Below are 20,842 nucleotides of genomic sequence, written 5' to 3'. Positions count from 1 at the left end.
TCTCTCTCTCTGTCTATCATAAATAAAAATAAAAATAAAAGATTCACTTATTTATTTATTTTAGAGAACGCATGAGCAGGGGAAGGGCTGAGGGAGAATCCAAGCAGACCTAAGTGCAGAGCCCCATGCAGGGCTCTATCCCAGGACCCCGAAATCATGACCTGTGCCAAAATCGAGTCGGACGCTTAACTGACTGAGCCATCCAGGTGCCCCCCCGCAACTTCTCTTAAAGTACTGTTCTTTATTTAGGCCCAATGGCAGAAGTTGAAACATAAATTGTGTACTTGTTGAGAGTCACCAAATAATTAAATGAATATAAAAAACTGTCAGCAAAATGAGTCTTGTGATTTTCCTAGGGGAAAAAAAAAATCTCTTTTCCCACTACTTTCCAGGCTTAGGTAGAATAAGGGATTGTAGATTAACTGCCTCTTAAAATCCTTCTAAACTTGGAGCTTACACACATGATGAAGGAACCTCTCCACTCCACTCCTAGGATTACACACATGGAAAGGGACCAATTCATACAGAAATGCACATTTATTAAAACGCTATCTTTCACTTATATTAAATGTTCAGAACAGACAAACAGAGATGGAAGGTAAGTCAATGGTTAACTAGGACTGGTAAGGGAGGTGGGGAAGGTGAATGAAAAAGTTCTAAAACTCATTGTGGTGGTGGTTTACAACTCTGGAATATACCAAAAGCCACTGAATTGAACACTTTAAATAGGTGAACTGTATGGTATGTAAATGACTATTATCTCCAAAGAGCCGTTTTTTTGTGGGGTTTTTTTTAAGATTTTATTTTTAAGCAATCTCCACACTCAATGCAGGGCTCAAACTCAACAACCCTACGACTCCAGCAACCGAAACAACCAGGCACCCCTATTATTTTAAAATTTTACCTCTTCATGAGATTTGACAAATCATAATTACTGCATTATGATCAAACTCCATAGGCTGTACCCCTCGGTCGGATATTCTTCTTGACCTGGCTAACCTCATCACTGACAGGCCTACATGGTACAGTCTTTTTATTAACAATCTAATTCTTTCTCAATAAATACAAATATTAAGTAACTGGGGGGGGAGGGAGGCAGTACATTTTATATATTTTATTAATGTTAAATAAAATTCACACAGTATTTTTATATAAGTGGCTTTTCAAAATGATTATTTTCATAATATTTTTTCAAAAATTTGAAAAATTGATTATTTTTCCAAAAAAAAATCCTGAGGGCGCCTAGGTGGCTCAGTCAGTTGAGGGTCTGCCTTAGGCTCAGGTCATGACCCCAGGGTCCTGGAATCGAGTCCCACTGTCAAGTTCCCTGCTCAGGGGAGAGAGCCTGCTTCTCCCTCCCCCTCTGCTTCTCCCCCTGCTTGAGTGCACGCGCTCTCTCTCTGTCAGATAAATAAAATCTTTTTTTAAAAAATCCTGATAAAAGCATCTATTATAGCATTCTGATTTTAAAAGACTGTTACTACTCTATCAGGAAACTACCAGTTATCAGCTAGCATACAGATGTAGTCTCATAACGGCAGTCTTTGAAATGGATGACCCTTGTAGGGTATAAGGAAAGACACATTTATGTTTGTAGAATCTCAAAAATATTCTGCCCCATAAGAACAGGGTTTAAATTTTAAAAAAAAAATTCTAGAGCTCACAGATTTATTTAACAGTCTGCATGAACCCAACCCACCTCGTATGGAAGACTATGCTTGTTGGTTAGCATGCTTTGGAAGAAGTTACACAGAATAAACAAGAGTGAATAATAAACTCACCTACGTGTGCATTTGTTTATACTACTTTTAATCCACATGTACCACTCTACTTAAGGATCCTACTCAGAGGAGCTCACTACTTGTGGTAGAGAGGGACTTAATCTTGTCTTCAATGCTAGGCATGATGGCACACAAAGTAGATGCATTTCTCAATAAAAATTTGCTGAATGAATGGAGATTTCTCAGCTGATTAGGCCAACTGGCTGCTTACAACTGCGTTTTCTATTTAGGAACATTTGGAAAACCTTTTTTCCCCCTCTAGGCTGGCTTAAAGAAGCACCTAGAACAACAGAATCTTACTACCCACATCATCAGCCCAAATTGTAGCTCCCTTTTTATGATGAGCAACATAAGGTTTGAGTAAAACCTCTGTATGTGATTTTATCTTGAAGAAATGTCTTCCCACATTCCGCCTTGGACTACTATGAGGAGCGCCTTTTGGCAGTCTCAAAGCCATTTTTAATGCTCTCTAGAGAGTAAAAGAATCAAGAAATGAGATTAAGCTTAGGAGTATGTACTCCAAAAATATTTTAGGGTGATGGCAGGTAAACTGTTCAGGAATACAAGTTTTGAGCAGTTTCTGAAATGTTTTGAACACCAACATACTAGTGGCAGCCTTACACTCAAGAGCATGCAAATATTCTTACTAAGCATGCAAAGCTTTAGTGATACGGGAAAAAATAGTTTACCTCTAAACATACATACACAACACACTTTCTCCAAGTAAAACAATTTGGAACCTCTTTACAGCTTATGGTTTTTCAGAATACTGGTGTGGTAACAAAAATGTTCCAGTACTATAGGCAACAGTAAAAAAAAAAAAGGTGGGGGACGACGGGGGGGGGGGGGGGAGTACCTCCAAATTTGTTAATGATTTAGCAAAGTCTACAATCTAATGAAGAAAATACAAACATAACCATACCGTAAGTCAGAGCACGGCTTGTGCTGTAAAAGGGTTTTATAAGAGCAAAAGAAAAGAGTGATCACTTGATTAGGAGAATAGAAGAAGAGCTCGCAGGCAAGGTGACATTTGAGCTGGGTTAGATGGATGATCCCTCTAGTGAGGTAACAACAGTTGAAATTCAGAGCACATGCTCTGCCCCAAAAAAATATTTTATAGATAAAAATAGTTCAAGTAGAGAACATATACCCAGCCAAGCCCCAAACATACTTTATCTTTTAAAATATAAAACCTATATAAAGCAATGAAAACTTTCCCACTTCACCTAGATTTCTTCTATCATTCCACTATTCTTTTACCACATGAGCATGAATCCTTTGCACTTGTTACTGTGCTGAGATATACACTTTTTCCTAAGGATGATAATTTTACACCTTTCCATTAAACTGTTATACCTTGGGAGGCCTGGGTGGCTCAGCAGTTGGGGTCATCTGCCTTCAGCCCAGGACGTGATCCTGGGGCACTGGGATCGAGTCCTGCATCGGGTTCCCTGCATGGAGCCTGCTTCTCCCTCTGCCTGTCTTTGCCTCCCTCTCTCTCTGTGTCTCTCATGAATAAATAAATACAATCTTTAAAATAAAAAAATAAACTGTTACACTTTTGAGAGCAATGGCTGTAATCCCTTTCTATTTTACCTTTCCATAATACTTCTTAAATAAATACATACTCAACAGATATCGTTGACAGGTTAAACCTAGCTCTGATTATTGTGACAATAAGCTATCACTATCACAAAAGATGTCTGCGGGACAGATATTACAAACAATTATATATTCGTACACAGAACAGAAAACATCCAGATTTAATATCTACACTAGACACTGAACTAATTGTTGTGCTTTAGTGTAACTTGTTCAGAAAGGGTGCTTATTTTAAAAGAACAAAATTAAATCTCTCAAGCAGCCTTCATAGAACATTATCTCTTTGTCACAAAGTCTTAAGACAACACATTTATTGTGACACAGTGAATTTGCAGAGAAATGAAGGACAGTCCCAGTTCCCAAGGATCTCAAGGGACAGTTCACAGCTCAAGAAATGGCTTGACAATGTGTATACATAAGACAATGTGTTTAAAACAATATGAAAAGCACACAGGAAAAAAATGTTTTCCAGGAAGCACAGCCTAGATATTTCAAAGACAATTCTTTCTGAATGTGCTCTTTTAAAAGTTCAGAAATTCTTTCCTCTATTGTTTAAACTGGAAGTAAACAAAGATAGAAATTTGGAAACGTGTTTTAATCTTCTACTTAGCTATAGTAGGAGATGGAAAGGGAGATTATGCCTGCAAGCTGGGCCTGACATCCTTATCACAGAAGAGGATCAAAGGGGAGGGAGGAGAGGAATACAGGTGTAACAATGCCAGATACCATCAGGATTACTACAAAAGAACATGGTTTTATGTGTCTGCACTTCCTAAATTCTGTGGGAAGAACAGACTACTTCTCAAAACATTATTAAGCGAATTTGGCTTTCAGTTTCCCTGTTTCTTATTGCCAGCCTGTGAACTAATAATGTTCCACGCCACTCAAAAAGTTACTAGACAGTGAGTTAATCAAGGAACGCTTCAGGAAGTTGTTAGTATTGCTTTAAAGAAAAAAACAAAAAAACAAAAGAAAAAAAAAACCCACTGAGCCAGGCATTCCAACAAAATTCACTCTTCCAGAGAAGTAATTTTACAAAATAACTCAGAATGTCAGAAAAGACAGGATGCGATGCTATTTTTGATCGTGAGTAGCAAAAAAAAAAAAAAAAAAAAAAAAAGCCTACAGAATAACACACCCACTGCTACTTTGTTTATAGGCTTGTAACTTGCACATGCAAGTACTCTCTACAAAGTATTGCTGAAGAAGAAACTGTCAAAAATGAATGCTTATGAAAACATTCCTTTTCTAAATAAGGTCTCTAACAAGGGATGTGCCGTTTCTGAATGATTTCTTTAGGAAATACTGACAGGTATAGCACAGCAATAATGGTCAGGATGCGAAAAAAGTCTCTTATACTTGTTTTATCAATAGAAAAAGTTGTTACTAATTACAATACCTGCGAGATTCAGTCCTAGAAATTACCTGGACGGTAGACATCTGCTAGGCAGAACGGTATTTTACAAAAGTAACTTTATTTCTTTAAAAAAAAAAAAAAGCATTTTTTTTTTCTAATCCTACAGACCCTCGCAACCTAAGAAGTTGGTTTCGTTGTGGTCTTCCTTCCCCAAGCACCTCGGGCAGGAGGTCGAGGGAACTTTCCGCAGTTCAAGGGCTGCGGCAAATCCCGCTCCGCGGAGCTCCCGCTGCGCCCCGACGCAGCTCCCTGGGCTGGCTCCTTCGCCCTCATCTCGGGGCCCGAGAGCCTCCTGCTCCCGAACCATTGCAAACCCAGGAGGGAAGCGAGGGGAGCGGGCCAGGGACGCAACTGGGACAGCAGGAGAGCCGGGCATCAGCAACCCGGAGCCCTCGAGAGCCTCCTCTCCAGAAAGGACGGAGAGTCTGTGCCCAGAGAACCTGCTGCCCGGAAGCCACCACTTCCCGCGACCGGCAAAGAAAAGTTGCACGACGAGCTCGGCGCCCAGGCTGCGGCGGCCGCGCGGACCGGGGAGGCCGAGACTCGCGCCGGCCCGGCCGGCTCCGGGGCTGCGGGAGCGACCGCGAGGAGCGGGCGGAGACCCGAGAGCCGAGCCCGAGGGACAATGCTGGACCGGGCGGCGGCGTCTCGGCCGCTCCAAGGGGGTCCCCGCGCCTCTTCCCGCCCGCGGCCGCCAGCTGCCGCCAACTGCTCCCGGCCCTCCCTCCGCCGCCGGCCGCCGCCGCCGTCCTCTCCGCGGGGCGGCTCCCGAGAGTCGGCGAGGAGCCGAGGAGCAGAGGCGGCGGCGCGCGAGGGGCAGCCCCGCGCGCGGAGGGGAAACGGGCCGCGCGAGGGGAGGCGGGCGCGCGCGGGGCTGGGGGCACAGGGGGGTAGGGGGCGCGCGCGGGGCAGGGGGCGAGCGAGGAGAGTCGGGCGCGCGGGAGCAGGGGGCGCGCAGGGGGAGCCGGGGAAGCCGAGCGCGGGGCGGGGGGGGGGGGGGGCAGGGGGCGCGCGAGGAGTACGGGGCGCGCGGGGCGGGGGGCGCGCGAAGGGAGGCGGGCGCGCGGGGGGCAAGGGGGCGCGCGGGGCAGGGGGCGCTCGAGAGCCGGGCTGGGGGGGGGGGGCCGGGGGTGCCGGGAGCGCGCGAAGGGAACCGGGCGCGCGGAGGCAGGGGGCGCGCGCGAGGGGAACCAGAGGCGCGCGAGGGAGCCGGGCGCGGGGGGAGCCGTGGGCGCGCGAGGAGAGCCAGGGGCGCGCGAGAGGAACCGGGCGCGCGGGGAGCAGGGGGCGCGCGCGAGGAGCAGGGGGCGCGAGGAGAGCCGGGCGCGCGGGGGCAGGGGGCGCGCGAGGGGAGCCGGGCGCGCGGGGGCAGGGGGCGCGCGAGGGGAGCCGGGCGCGCGGCGCTCCCCGAGGACCCGCCGCCGCTCCAGCGGGCTTTCGGTTGAGGCGGGGGGCTGCGCGGCCGGGCGCCGTCCGTTGGAGTGTGTGCGGGGCCGGCGCAGCCCGCCAGCCATCCTGGCCCGCCTCCCCTCGGCTCCCACCGGGAAGGGAGCCGCGCGCGGGCCGGCGACCTCGGCTCCCGCCAGGGCTGTGGCCCCCGGTCGGGCGGGCATCCCGCCGCCTGCCCCGGGGGCTGGAAGAGAAAGTGAAATGAGGCGTCTTCCCCCGGGCAACACCTACCCGTCCCCAGTCCAAGTGCAGCTGCCTCGCTCCTCGGGCGCCGCCGGTCCCCGCCCTCGGGCCCCGGGCTCCGTTCTCTTGACAATGGCGCGTCCCCTTTAAGGAATAATCCGCTCGGAACCGATGTGTGCTTAAAGCTCCGACTCTGATTTTCACCGGATTTCTCTCTCCCCCCGGAGCCCGACGGACGCCCGGCGCTGCTGCGAGCTCGTCCCACCCCTTCCCCGCCCCGCCCACTCCCTCGCCCTCCCGATTGGCGAGAGGCCCTACAACAGGAACAGCAGCCCGCGCGCCCCACTGGCCGGGCGGGCCGCCGCTCACCGGGGCGCCCGCCCCCGGCCCGCCCCCTCCCCGCGGTTGGTCCTTCGCCCAGTCACTCTGCGTCCTCTAGCCTGGCGTTGCTTTGGAGAACTGGCAATCAAGGCTCACCCTCCCGCCCCCGGAAAGCGAACTTTATTTTGATTGGTAAGAGGACATCTTCCTGTGCGCCTGATTGGGCAAGGCAGGAGGGAGGCCGCACGCCCCGCCCCATCGCCGCGCTCCCTTCGCGGGGCTGGGAGACCCAGCCGCAAAGTCCTCCCCTGGCTTTGCCTCCTTCCCCGCGCCTTTCCCGTCCAGCGAGGCAGGGGTCGTGGACGAACTCGCCGGCCCGTGTGGGAGAAAGCGGGCCCGGGGGGAGAGGAGCGTGCAACATCCTCTCCACCGGGGGGCTGTGCCCGGAGCGGGGATCCCGCGCGCCCCCGCGCGTCGTTAGCCGTGGATGGGCAGGTGAGGGTGCATCGCAGCACCTGAGATTCTGGGACGAAGTCCTCCCGACGTCGGCCCAGGTGTGAGCGTGCACGGGCATCTCGCCACCCCGAAGAGCTTTAGTGAAGGTGTCTGCAAACCTGGACGTGTCACCTCGCAGTCGGTCACAAAAAAAAAAAAAAAAAAAAAAAAAAAACGTACTTCTATCATTTCCATTAAAAAGTTCGGCTCCGTCCACGTCCCCTGTTGCGTGGGCGTTCGTCACGAAAGCTGAGGGACTCATCCGAGAAGACTGAAGACGCGGTGCCTCTCCTGCCCCCCTCCGAAGCCGAGGACGTCCGTCTCCGTTGCTGGAACCGTCGCAGGGGGCGCCCAGGTTGAGCCCACACCCGCAGCAGGAGGCTGTTTCTTGAGAGGAAGAGGGTGTCTGGCTCCGGAAGCTTCACCTCGTGCCGCAAAACCTCCCCCGCGAGGGGAGGAATTCTTGGGCAGGCCCAGCCCGGTGGGTCCTGACGGCCCCGGCTTCCCACCAGAGCTGCAAGAACCGAAAGGGTTGTAAGGACGACAGCTGAGGACAGTTATGCTTTGGTCCCCATCTAAGACTTTTAGGGGGTGAAACGTCTAAGGGTCCCGGCCTCCTCCGACTGCCCCTGCACTTGGGGAGGCCTTTGGACCTCAGGCTGTTTAGTGCAGGTGCAGGGTAGTAGCCCAGGGGAACCCAGAGGTGCCCTGAAAGTGGCCTTTAGTACCAGAAAGGGGGAGATAAACATCAGTTAGGTCAAGACTTTTTCGGTGACTTCAGCTCAAAAATCTTTGGGACACACACACACAAAAATATCTTAGGGACACAACTTTAAATATCGAAAGGTGAGCAAAGGGGAAATGCTGTCGGTCTTTCAGGTGGTTGTAGTGAGGGCGCAAGACAAGCAGCTAGGTTATATGGCCTTCAGAGATGCTTATATAAATATTTTGTTAAGTGCAACTAAATCCTCATTTTCAGACTATGCCATTTTGGTTTGGGGTTGTTAGCTTTTTTTTTTTTTTAACTATAGTCAGGATAAATTCCGTTTTTCTTATTTACAACAGTCAAACTACTGCTGGGTTCTGATATTCTATATTAGAATATAAGAATATTCTATATCCTAGGGGCACCTGGGTGGCTCCAGTCATGATCCTGGGATCCTGGGAGGGAGCCCCACATTGGGCTCCCTGATCAGTGGGGAGTCTGCTTCTCCCTCTGCCCCCCCTCCCCCGCTTGTGCTTTCTCTCTCTCTCAAATCTTTTTTTTTTTTTTTAAGATTTTATTTATTCATGACAGACACAGAGACAGAGAGAGAGGCAGAGACACAGGCAGAGGGAGAAGCAGGCTCCATGCAGGGAGCCCAACGTGGGACTCAATCCCAGGTCCCCAGGATCACTCCCTGGGCTGAAGGCAGCGCTACACTGCTGAGCCACCTGGGCTGCCCTCAAATCTTTAAAAAAGAATATTCTAAAAAAATAAAAATAAAATAAATAAAAAAGAATATTCTATGTTCTAATATCTAGTATGACCTAGATATTTCAGATGTGTCCACAACTACAAGTTTTGTTTGAGGTCTAGGTGATATTTTCAAGTTCTTCATAAAACACCTGTTCTCTGATGTCCAGATTATTCTGTAACACGAGCACATTGGGCTCATAATTCCCAAAGGCAGTCTGCATTAACCTCTAAATTCTCTTCCCTATACTTAGCCAACCATGCTGAGATCATTACCTTACAAACATAATTCATATTACTTTTTCTCTATTTCGCACTTGCCCACAACAGGATTGCTTATCACTTTTTAGCTCATACACCCAGCCCTCTACTAGCTGATACTACTATTAGTATTCACATCGAGGAAAAATTTAGAAACCTGCAAACCCAGAGCTTCCAATATGCAGGTCATTCTTAAGAATATTCAGCGTTTGAGCACCTGGGTGGCTCAGTCAGTTGAGCATCCAACTCTTGATTTGAGCTCAGGTCATGATGTCCGGGTCGTGGGATCAAACCCCGGGGTCAGGCTCTGTTCAGCACGTTGTCTACTTGTCTCTCTGCCTCTGCTCCTCCCTGTCACTCTTTCTCTCTCTCTCCCCCTTCTCTCTCATAAATAAATAAATAAATAAATAAATAAATAAATAAATAAATAAATAAATAACTTTTTCAAAAAGATAAACGACTTAAAAAAGGAAGGAAGAAAGAATGTTCGGTATTACTGAACCAGTCCCTGGAAAAATTTACAATCTGTACTTTCCCCTTCAGAGAGACTTTATCTCCTGGGGAAGTTTACACTGTGCACTTTCCCTTCAGAGGAACTTTATCCCATATTTTTATTTCTCATCTCCAAGCTAGATTCCCCATCCTTTAAAAAGAAATATTCCCAGAGGTGCCTCGCTGGCTCACTCAGTAGAGTATACAATTCTTGATCTTGGGGGTCGTGAGTTCAAGGCCCACATTGGCTGTAGAGATTAAACAAATAAAAAATGAAATATTCTACCGATGTGCCAGCATGACTCAATCTTTTTAACATCCTTGTATATGGATCTCTTTTAAACTCTGTTGAAGGGTGAAATACATTAGGATCATTTATCCTACCCTGTTTACACACAAAGGTAAACCACATCAGAGAACTACTTGTGAAGCCAGTAATTCGTTTTCCTTAGAAAAATTGTTACCATTTATAATGCAAATTCTTTTCAGTTCACTGTAAATTTATATAGTAACTATTATGTGCTAAATAAAGAATGGGGGGGGGGGGAATGACTATGTCTCCACTCTCCAGAGACAGAATCTCCACATTCTATCCAAAAGTGGCACAACTCTACCCCTCACTTAGCATGTAGGTGGTTACTATCTATTAACTAGTGGTTTTCTGTAGTAAAATTAAGAAAAATCCAATTCCTAGAAACTGTCCACAAAAATTTCTTCCCCCAGCCCTTTATCAGTATTAACAAGAGCCACCCCTGGGTGGTTCAGCAGTTGAGCATCTGCTTTTGGCTCAGGACATGACCCCGGCTCCTGGGATTGAGTCCTGAATCGGGTTCCCTGCATGGAGACTGCTTCTCCCTCTTCCTGTGTCTCTGCCTCTCTCTCTATGTCTGTCATGAATAAATAACATCTAAAAATATATATATTAACAAGAATGAAGCAAATTAAGAGAAAATATGTTCCTAGTAATTTGATTTTATAAAGAAATTTCAAAGAAATATTTCCAGGGCACCCGGGTGGCTCAGTCAGTTAAGCGTCTGTCTGCCTTGGGCTCAGGTCATGATCTCAGGGTCCTGGGATCAAGCCCCATGTGGGACTCCCTGCTCAGCTAGAGTCTGCTTCTCCCCCCCCCACCCCTTCCATTCACTCATGTTCTGTCTCTCTCTCTCTCTCAAATAAATAAAATCTTTTTAATTTTTTTTAATTTTTATTTATTTATGATAGTCACAGAGAGAGAGAGAGAGAGAGAGGCGCAGAGACATAGGCAGAGGGAGAAGCAGGCTCTATGCACCGGGAGCCCGATGTGGGATTCGATCCCGGGTCTCCAGGATCGCGCCCTGGGCCAAAGGCAGGCACCAAACCGCTGCGCCACCCAGGGATCCCAAATAAAATCTTTTTAAAAAAATAAAAAACAAAGCTTAAAAAAAAAGGAAGAAATATTTCCTGAGTCTCTATAGAGGAAGGAGTTCCATGTCCTTCACCTTCCATACTTCAGAGGGTCCCTCTGTAAAAAGAACACTGATATTCATTGGGAATATCACTGAATGACCTTCAATCATCAGTAAAAGAGTCATTTTTGTTCAGTATATTCTATCTACTGAGGCAGAAAGGAAGAGATACTAATACATTTTTGGAAAGATTACCAATTCTCTCCTGTTCAAAATCCTTTAAAGATTCTCAAGGCACACACTGAATAGAGTCCAAGCATTTCAGCAAAATATACATCTCCCTTTAAAATCTGACTCCAGGCTACCTCTCAGATTTCTTCTCTGACCACTCCTTCATTTGACACTTAAAATGGCTCCTCTGTTGGTATCAGTGATCCTGTTCTTTCAAGCCTCAATGCTTTTGGGTATGGGGTTCCCTTTGTGTCCTTCCCTCCTTGCTCACCTGGAGGATTCTCATATTCCTGTCCATCAACATCCAATAGAACCATTAGCTTCTTTGTGAAGACTTTTCAGATTGGACCCCCTTTCCTGGCATGATTATTTCTCTACCACATACATACAACTATTAGATTTCAAATTGAAGACAGGACTTAAGTGTTTCTTTTTCTGTCTCTTGCGCTAATCTGATTTGTTCTCCAAGATCAAAGGCCTTACTTAGGCACTTTAAGTGATCACTTTAAGTGATCAGCATCACTTGGGTCAATGCCTGGCATAACTGATGCTTTCAATAAATGCATTTCAAATTGAGTCGAACTAGCAAGGCTGAAACAAAAAGATTAACTTAAAATGTGAAGATCTAATTAACCAGAATTCTATTCTAAGAACATTTGAATTACTTATATTTTATTGTAAATATGTCTTATCAATGAGTCTAGATCACCGATTTCCAGACTTTATTTCATGAACTGAAAATTTGCAAGGAATTTTTGGTAACTGACATAGCCTTAATAACTTTTGATTTTGCCAAGTAAAGGTATCACAGTAAGTCTAAATAAATATCTATTCTTCCCATTATTCCATAAAATAAAAATATTTTAAAACCAAAACTTGAGGGGTACCTTGGGTGGTTCAGTTGGTGGGGCATCCAACTCTTGATTTTGGGTCGGGTCATGGTCTCAGGTCCTGGGATCAAGACTCGTATGGGGCTCCATGCTCAGAGTCTGCTTGGGATTCTCTTTCTCCCTCTTCCTTTGCTCCTCCCCCTGCTCACATTGTCTCTAAATCAATCAATCAAATCTTTTTTTTTAATTTTATTTATTTATGATAGTCACACATAGAGAGAGAGAGAGAGAGGCAGAGACATAGGCAGAGGGAGAAGCAGGCTCCATGCTCTGGGAGCCCGACGTGGGATTCGATCCCAGGTCTCCAGGATCACACCCTGGGCCAAAGGCAGGCGCTAAACCGCTGCGCCACCCAGGGATTCCCTCAATCAATCAAATCTTTAAAACAAAACTCTGGGGCACCTGGATAGCTTAATCAGTTAGGTGTCTGACGATCTCAGGTCAGGTCTTGATCTCAGGGTCATGAGTTCAGGCCCCACATTGGTCTCCTTGCTGGGCATGAAGTCTATTTAAAAAACAAAAACCAAAAAATCACCAAAAATTGGGAAAGTTATAATTTCAGAATAAAAGCTCTTTGAATAAATTTGACATTAAAAAACTTGCACAAACCTCTGATTGAGACTAGAATATTCTTTGCACGCCTCTTTTCATCTATTTTTAAAGGACGTTGAGAAATGAAAATATTCCTAAGGTTTTCTTTTCCTCTCTGATGTCCGGGGTGGTGGTGGTGGGGTAACTATTTGATTTTTTTGTTACTTTTCACTCTACCTTCAAGTAAAGGTCATAGCATCACACTAATTGACTTGCTAGCTTCCTACCAGATTATCTGTAGAGAAATTCTTATTATTTGTGAACGTGCTTACAATATGCTACTTGAATTCCTTTCTGTATCTACCATGTTATATAGAGCTCCATTCCTTTTCTTTTGGGAACTTACCACTTTTTTTTTAAGCTTATCACTTTTTAAAAACCATCATTTAATCCTTAGAAAGGATTGTTTGTCAATGAATCAAACATGAAAAAAATTTTTTTAAGATTTTATTTATTCACGAGAGACAGAGAGAGAGAGGCAGAGACATAGGCAGAGGAAGAAGCAGGCTCCATGCAGGGAGTGCAATGTGGGGACTCCATCCCCAGGACTCCAGCATCATACCCTGAGCTGAGGGCAGACACTTAACTGCTGAGCCACCCAGGCATTCCAAACAAGAAAAATTTAAATGCTTTTTAAAGAAATTTCTTACCCATGCAGCACATTCCTGAACTTCCAAGAATTTTGGTTACGTGCCTGGTAACCATCAGTAAATATCATAATGTCTACCCTGTGTCAGTTATAATAATCATAACATGAGCCATATTAAAACATATAGAGAAGTGTTTGTGTTATATTAATGGAAATATATATATGTATATACACATATACACTCAAGTATAATCATATATAAAAGTGCCCTTTTAAATAGTGCAACTGAATCAGACATAAATTCTTTATAATGGGCTAGCTCATAACAGCTAAGCATCCTGCAGAGGATTTTCTGATGCTATGGTAAAAGTCTAGAAATACCACCTCCTAAACTATGTCAAATAATTGATTTCTTTTTTCTTTTTTTTTTTTTTTCAAATAATTGATTTCTTGTTCAGTGGAATGCATGGTTAATGTATTTGAGATCATCTTCCATTAATAAAATACTATATTTTGTCTTCATTTTCTATACATATTTTAGATCATTTAGGAGCTTTATATTTTAATACTATTTTATTAATTGGGATACCTTATTCAAAAAGATCTTAACTTTGTCCAAAATATCTTATCGGTGGTATGTTAGTACTGTGCCATTTGGTTTTTTGTTTTTTGTTTTTGTTTTGTCATTACAAAGGGGCTTCTATTCTAAACAGATCCATTGTGTGAAAATGTGAATTTAAAGAAGAGATAAGTCAAGGATTAAATACTGACTTTATAAGTGGATTACTCTGAGGGAATTTTTAGAATTTTATTCAACTAGATCTATTTCCACTCAACAAACTGCTTTTCAGAAGTAAAAGGCATGACTTAAAGCAAGACACCTATATTCATACAATCCCCTTTGTCTATTTCTCAGTAAAAATATCTTTGAATTCAGCAGCCTGTAGAGTGGTTACTTTTCAGATTCGATTTTTAAATTAAGTTATTTTAAAAACGAACACATCATCTGTCCTGGCTGAAATGTTTATCTAGCACTCTGGTGAAATCGCTTTGAAATCACCTTAAAACCTTGTTAGATTTTAATGTGTATTTTAAAGTGTTGCTCTGATAAGTATGAATTTGTAACTGGAAAGAGATACCTTTAAAAGAAGACAAAAAACAGTTTTTAATCTGCTTCCAGTTTGTAATTTGAAGGAATGTGGATGGGAAAATGTAGGCACTCTATTTAAATTCATCACTACCACCTATCAAACTCTTTGTCTCATTTGGGAGAGGAATTCATGAATTATCCAAAGAACTGGAAAATCTGATGGTGGGAGACAGTTACATGATCATACCACTAGCAAAGGAGTATGGCATATGACTAATCTCCTTTGGGGGCTTCTGTCTGTTGATAGAAAAACAGAAAAACAAAGCACAAAGGAAAGTCTCTTTAATTAATCCTACCAGCCAAGCAAAATAAATAGATCACTTGTTTCAGCAACAGAGGCAAACTGTTAACAATTGAGAAAAGCCACCTGCAGGTGCTTTTGAACACAAGCTGCCCCAGAGCCCAAAATTACTATTGTTTAACACGGGGTCAGCAAATTTTTTCTCTGAAAGGCCAGATAGTAAATATTTTTGGCTTTGTGGGCCATCTGGTCTCTGTCACGACTAATGGGTCACTGTAGCACAAAAGTAGCCACAGAGAACACGTAAATGAACCTGTGGGACTATGTTCCAAAAAAAACTTTATTCATGGACATGGAAATGGAATTTTACTTAATTTTCATGTGTCTGAGAGACACCTAACTCTGGGAAACGAACAAGGAGTGGTGGAAAGGGAGGTGGGTGGGGGGTTGGGGTGACTGGGTGACGGGCACCGAGGGGGGCACTCAATGGGATCAGCACTGGGTGTTATGCTATATGTCGGCAAATTGAACTCCAATAAAAAATAAAAATAAAAAAAATCTTCATGTGTTAAGATATATTATTTTTCTTTTGATTTTTAATCATTTAAAAATTTAAGAAAAAAAATTTAAGAACCATTCTTAGCTTGCAGGTCTGAGAGAGAGGTAGTGGATCAGATTTGCCTACTGACTTCTGGTCTAATATACTCTAATTCATCAAAAAAAGTTTTTTTGGTTGATTATCTGGTATGTGGTAGGTACTATGCTAGGCCTGAAGACTTTAATGGTTGACAAGATAGACATGGGCTCTGTCCTCATGGAGCACATGGATGTATAATTAAAAACTGTAATAAATGAAAAAAAACTGTAATAAATGGCTATGAAGGAAGAGTACAGAGTGCTCTTAATCATGATTTATAATCTAGACTAGGAAGGGGATGCCTGAGTGGCTCAGGTGTTAAGGGTCATGCCTTCCTCTGGGGTCATGATCCCAGGGTCCTGGAACAGAGCCTATGTAGGGCTCCCTGCTTAGCAGGGCGTCAGCTTCTCCCTCTCCCTGTGCCCCTCCCTCTTTCTCATGCGCAAAGGCTCTCTCTCTCTCTCTCTCTCAAATAAAATCTTTTTAAAAATCTAGATTAGGAAGTCAGGGAAGTTTTCCCTAAGGAAGTACCCTCTGACTGAAAAATTAACATGGAGAAGTGGGGGTTGGGGAGGAGAAAAATCTTTTAGGTAGAAGGCACAGCATGTGCATCACCCTGATGGCCCTGAAAGTCTTCTGTGCCTGGAAAATACAAAGTGAAGGGAAAAGAGACAAGCAGTCAAATTAGAGAAAGAAATAAAAGCATAAACATTCAGGGTCTAGTTGGTTTTTATTCATAGAAAGCCATGACATGATCAGATTTGCATTTTTAAAAGATCACTAGTGGGGCATCTGGGTGGCTCAGCTGGTTGAGTGATTGCCTTTGGCTCAGGTCATGATCCCAGGGTCCTGGGATCAAGCCTCCTGGCGGTTCCCCTTGGACCCCCCCCTTCTCAGCAGGGAACCTGCTCCTCCCCCTCTCTCTGCCTGCTGCTCCGGCCGCTTGTGCTCTCTCTCTTTCTCTGTCAAATAAATAAATAAAAATCTTTATTATTTTTTTTAATAAAAATCTTTAAAAAAAAGAGATCAGTAGCTATAATACGGAGAATAGGTTGGTGGAGGGCAACAGTGGGGACTACAGGTAGTCAGGCTACAGGAAGTCAAGAAAGGCTTCTTGACTCTAGACTCCACACCCTGGAGCCAAATACTTCTATTTCGCCTATGCCAGGCACTGTTCTTAATACTTTATATGTATTGACTCATTGAAACTGCACAGCAACCCCATAAGAAGGCACTATCACCCTCCCTTTATGGAAGAGGAGACTAACCACATCTCAGTTTCCTTCCTTAGCATACCCTCAGTTGTCTCTAATTTATAGGATAATGGGAAGTAATTGCAGAAGAAAGGTTAAGAAGGAGGAGGAAAAAGAGAGGCAGAAAGAAATGAAAAAGGTGTGTTCTATGGGACCATAGCCATAGCTCAGATCCAAGTCTCTTTCTCAAGACATTGTTTACAGGGAATGAGGCCCAAATTCAAGGTCACTGCCTTGGGTATCGGTGGGAAGCCCTTGTGAAGAATGCTCATTGCTACAGAAAAATACTCAACATAATGTTTGGGACATACTTACACTAAAAAGGTCCCCTCAAGGGACACCTGGGTGGCTCAGTGGTTGAGCGTCTGCCTTTGGCTCAGGTCCTGATCCCGAGGTCCTGGGATCGAGTCCTGCATCGGGTTCCCTGCATGGAGCCTGCTTCTCCCTCTGCCTGTGTGTCTGCCTCTCTCTCCGTGTGTCTCTCATGAATAAATAAATAGAAAGAAAGAAAGAAAGAAAGAAAGAAAGAAAGAAAGAAAGAAAGAAAAGAAAGAAAGAAAGAAAGTCCCCTCTGTGTATCTAAAACTCAAACCTATCTGGGTGTCCTGTAATTTATCTGGCAAGCCTACCCTGTATAAACAACACATTCCATCCTATAAAACCTAGATGTCAGCTGGAGACACCTGGACCCTCAAGATTTAGAAAATGAGACTGATGCGGCGCCTGAATGGCTCAGTTGGTTAAGCACCTAACCAGCTTGGGTATAGGGTGGTGATCTTGGGGTCCTGGGATGAGTTCCACACCAGACTCCATGCTCAGTAGGGAGTCTGCTTATCTCTCTTCCCCTGCCCCTCCCCCAGCTCAGGCTCTCTCTCTCTCTCAAGTAAATAAATAAAGTCTTTTTTTTTTTTTTTAAATTTATTTATGATAGTCACACACAGAGAGAGAGAGAGAGGCAGAGACAGAAGCAGGCTCCATGCACCGGGAGCCCGACGTGGGACTCGATCCCGGGTCTCCAGGATCGCGCCCTGAGCCAAAGGCAGGCGCCAAACCGCTGCGCCACCCAGGGATCCCCTTAAAAAACAATGAGCCTGAACACCTTATATAAGTCCAAAGGCCTTCCCAAGGAGCTTTGTGAATTCCCCAGGGAAAGGTGTGGAATTGGGGGTTCTGATTTCACCTTTGCTTCCAGGCTCATTCTTTCTCACTGAAGACTCCCTTTAGGGTTCTTTTAACATCAAGAAAGCCAGCAAACCTATGGAACCTTAACGAGGGTGGAAGACTTCACGAGAGAGCAGAGTGTTGAATGGAGCAGCCCCATCAGGTACAGCCTCGCCAGCAGCTCAGAGTCCTTTCAGCCACCTACCACCTACTGTCTCAGGCCCTCTGCCATGATCCCTGGGTCCTGCTCACCCCCTTTTCATGCCTCTTCCCCCGCCCTGTCCTGTCTGTGCTCACAGCCAAGAATTTCTCTCCTCCCATAGAGCAAATTCCCCAACGAAGCAGGTTGGATTCCTTTTCTAAGGCTCTGTCACCAGCTGATTTTCCAAGACCCCAGGTTCTCAATCACTTGTTTGTTCTTTCAGAACAAAATCTGAAATTCTCCCTAGAAGAACTCTGATGCTAGCAAATGAGGCAGTAATCACCTTTTTTAAGCTGTTGCAATAATTTTCTGCCAGCATGCAGGAAAAAGAAGGCTATCGCTTTTGGTTGTATCCAAAGGGCCCTGTTTTACGAGTTACCACGTCATTTTTCTTGGGAGAAGTTTAACTGCTTTTTTACCCTGCGACAACATACATCAAAAGTTCAGGAAAAACTGAATAGACAGCATTTTGGGTCCCATTATGGATTCCAGATAAACCGTGTGGTTTTTTTTCTGCTTTGAAATCTAATTTGAAATTAAACCAGTCACTATTCTGAAGGAAAAGAAAGAAGGTTTTGGTAAACACATCACCATTTCCTAGAGCCTGCTCTTTTTTGGGAGGAAAAAAAAAGAATGAAATATAGTATCATATAAACTCCTCAGGAGGCAGAAAGATATGGGGAAAGTGGGCTCTGGGGAACCATAGCCTGGATTCACATCCTATTCCATTATCTTGTCCAAGGATTATCTTCTAACCTTGCCTTTACTTGCCTATTTTCCAGGTGGTCCCAAGATACTGCAAAAACCATGTGCAGACACACAGTATATATGGTGATTCTGCCAGCCAACAAGAATAACGTTATGAAGACTTACGAGTACTTGTTCCTGTGAGGTCATCTTCAGCAAAATGAAATAGAGTACTTAGACATACAGGTACTTTTAAAAATAGCTTTGCAAAAAAATAAATAAATAAAAATAAAAATAAAAATAGCTTTGCTACAATTATCTTGATATTTAGCTGTTCATTGATGGGGGAGGGAGGTTTGTTCAAATATCCAAATAAAAGCCTTGATGTTTTACTACCTTTCTGCAAGTGTAAATTTGGCCTGAATTTCAGTGTATCGATAAACTGAAATAGAGACATATAAATCTAGGTATATATCACATATATTAATTATGTAAGCAGAAAGCAGATTAGTAGTATAGTAGCTACTCTGGTCATATAATCACAGAGAACCACAGGCTCAAGTTCAAGGAGCAGAGCAAAATGCAATTGCTTTGTCATTTTTTCAGAAATGATCTACATGTAATAAAAATCACCAACATAGTTAAGTATTTTTATAAGCCAACTGAAAAAATAAAATCATCTTTCAGTAAACTATTCCTTTAACATAGAAAAAGTTGCAACAATTGAGCACTATTTTAAATTATCCTTCAAAGAGACATCTTACCCTTAAAGAGTTAGGCTCCTTCACTTGGTCAGTAAAACAATGTAAATCTTTATCTGTGAGGGGTCATTTCCCCTCTCAAGAAAATCCCCAACCGTCTACATCTTGGTATTTTAGCAGGTCACTTTTTCCAAAAAAAAAAAGAAAAAAAAGTTTTACAAACCTTATGTAGATATCTGATCGCTGTTGTAAAATCCCACTCAACACAATTTAGTAGTTTAGGTCTATTTATAGAAGTCCTGCTATGTGAACATTTTTAGCCTGTACGATGTCAGCCTGGTAATTTTCATGCAAGTAAGAAAACAATTTGTTCCAGCCTCCAAAATGGTACTGACATCAAAAGTGTCCTTCGCACTGGAGAACTTGTGACTGAAGAGCTTCCAGCAAAAGCAGTGGAAATGGTGGCAATCGCATGTTCGAAGTGGTGGTGCTAATGGGAGGGCAGTGGCTCTTCCTGCCCCGGGTGATGGAGGCAGCTGTCATTGTTGAGTGATGGCGAGAGAGAAAGCATCTAGGCTTCAAATTAATCTCTGCCCTGACTTGGAGATTCTCCCAACCTCGGGGAATCTGACTTGGTCTTGTCTTTAATGGCAATGCCATTACAGACCCCAACTAATTTTTCTAGCACCAACTTCCACTGTTATTTGGACCAAATTGGTCTATTTGCTGTTCCTTAGGTTCCTTTATGCCCCTTGCCTATAGCACTAAAAAAGTTCTCAGAAGAGTAGGGTCCAAGGTTAATGGAGAAGTCAAGAAAATAGCTCTTAATCATAGTGGCATTAGAGCAGCTGAGACAGAGACGCCTGGCTGAGGCCCCTGTAAACTGCCCTAAGAAATCTATAAATGAATCTGAGGAGGGCGAGAATTAGACAACAGAACCATTAAGACTATTCACCTTATTCTATGCCCATGCGCCAACAAGTCAAGTGGAGCATAAATTATTTTCAGTGTTGGAGACAGCATTGAAGTATCTTTAAGGAATCTGGAAATGAGAGGCATCTAAAGGTCATCTTGAAGTTCACTGTACAACCAGCACAAAATGAATCATAGAAGAGAAATCCAAAGTCACCTAACACTCCGAGACTTGTCTAAAAAGGATAAAGTATGCCATCATATCTAATAAGATATGATTCTCTTAACCAGGGAGACAGGGAAGGAGAAGAACCATAGAAAACTACTGACAGCCTTCATCCAAGCCCTTGCGGGGAGAGACACCATGACTGAAGGAGTCAATTTGTCAATCCCAGTGGCAGGAATGCTATCATTACACGTCCTACATGTGCTACTTACTTTTTTAAAAAGATTTTTATTTATTTATTTATTTATTTGAGAGAGAGTGAGTGCATGAGCCAGGGGAGAGGGAGAAGGAGAAGCAGACTCCCCAGTGAGCAGAGAGCTGGACTGGGGCTCCATCCCAGGACCCCAGGATCGTGACCTGAGCTGAAGGCAGATGGTTAACAGACTGAGCCACCCAGGTGCCCCCAACTTACTGACTTCTTAAAAATACCGTGTAGTGCTATCTCGTTCAAGATTTTTTTATTGCAAAGAACGGACACTGACCCTAACTAGCTGATGCCAGAAGAGGAGCTTTATGAGAGAACACAGGG

The 20,842-nt window shown here is 44.2% G+C and overlaps 2 protein-coding genes across 8 annotated transcripts in view; both read right to left on the bottom strand.

The window, feature by feature from the left end:
• The window catches only part of FRYL (FRY like transcription coactivator), a 257,505-nt gene extending 250,817 nt beyond the window's left edge, over positions 1 to 6,688 (bottom strand). For all 6 annotated transcript variants that reach the window (XM_055339583.1, XM_055339573.1, XM_055339599.1 and 3 more), the window contains exon 1: positions 6,481 to 6,688. The gene's annotated coding sequence lies outside the window, so the exon portion shown is untranslated. The remainder of the gene's footprint in view (positions 1 to 6,480) is intronic.
• A 238-nt stretch (positions 6,689 to 6,926) lies between these two features.
• Positions 6,927 to 19,419, bottom strand: LOC129520237 (zinc finger and BTB domain-containing protein 22-like). Of its 2 annotated transcripts, none has more exons than XR_008666540.1 (2): positions 19,399 to 19,419; positions 6,927 to 7,762 (listed from the first exon to the last, which is right to left on the bottom strand). XR_008666540.1 is itself a non-coding variant. In XM_055341302.1 (2 exons), the coding sequence occupies exons 1-2, from the start codon at positions 12,011 to 12,013 to the stop codon at positions 7,507 to 7,509; spliced, it is 309 nt and encodes a 102-aa protein (XP_055197277.1). In that variant the 5' UTR covers positions 12,014 to 12,069; the 3' UTR covers positions 6,927 to 7,506. The 2 variants fall into 2 exon arrangements, 1 of the variants encoding a protein (XP_055197277.1); XM_055341302.1 differs by lacking the exon at positions 19,399 to 19,419 and adding an exon at positions 11,961 to 12,069.
• Positions 19,420 to 20,842: the final 1,423 nt, after the last annotated feature.

The sequence above is a fragment of the Nyctereutes procyonoides genome, unplaced genomic scaffold (assembly GCF_905146905.1).
Source record: "Nyctereutes procyonoides isolate TBG_1078 unplaced genomic scaffold, NYPRO_anot_genome, whole genome shotgun sequence".
Lineage (NCBI taxonomy): Eukaryota > Metazoa > Chordata > Mammalia > Carnivora > Canidae > Nyctereutes > Nyctereutes procyonoides.
This window is presented reverse-complemented; position numbering and strand designations above follow the sequence as displayed.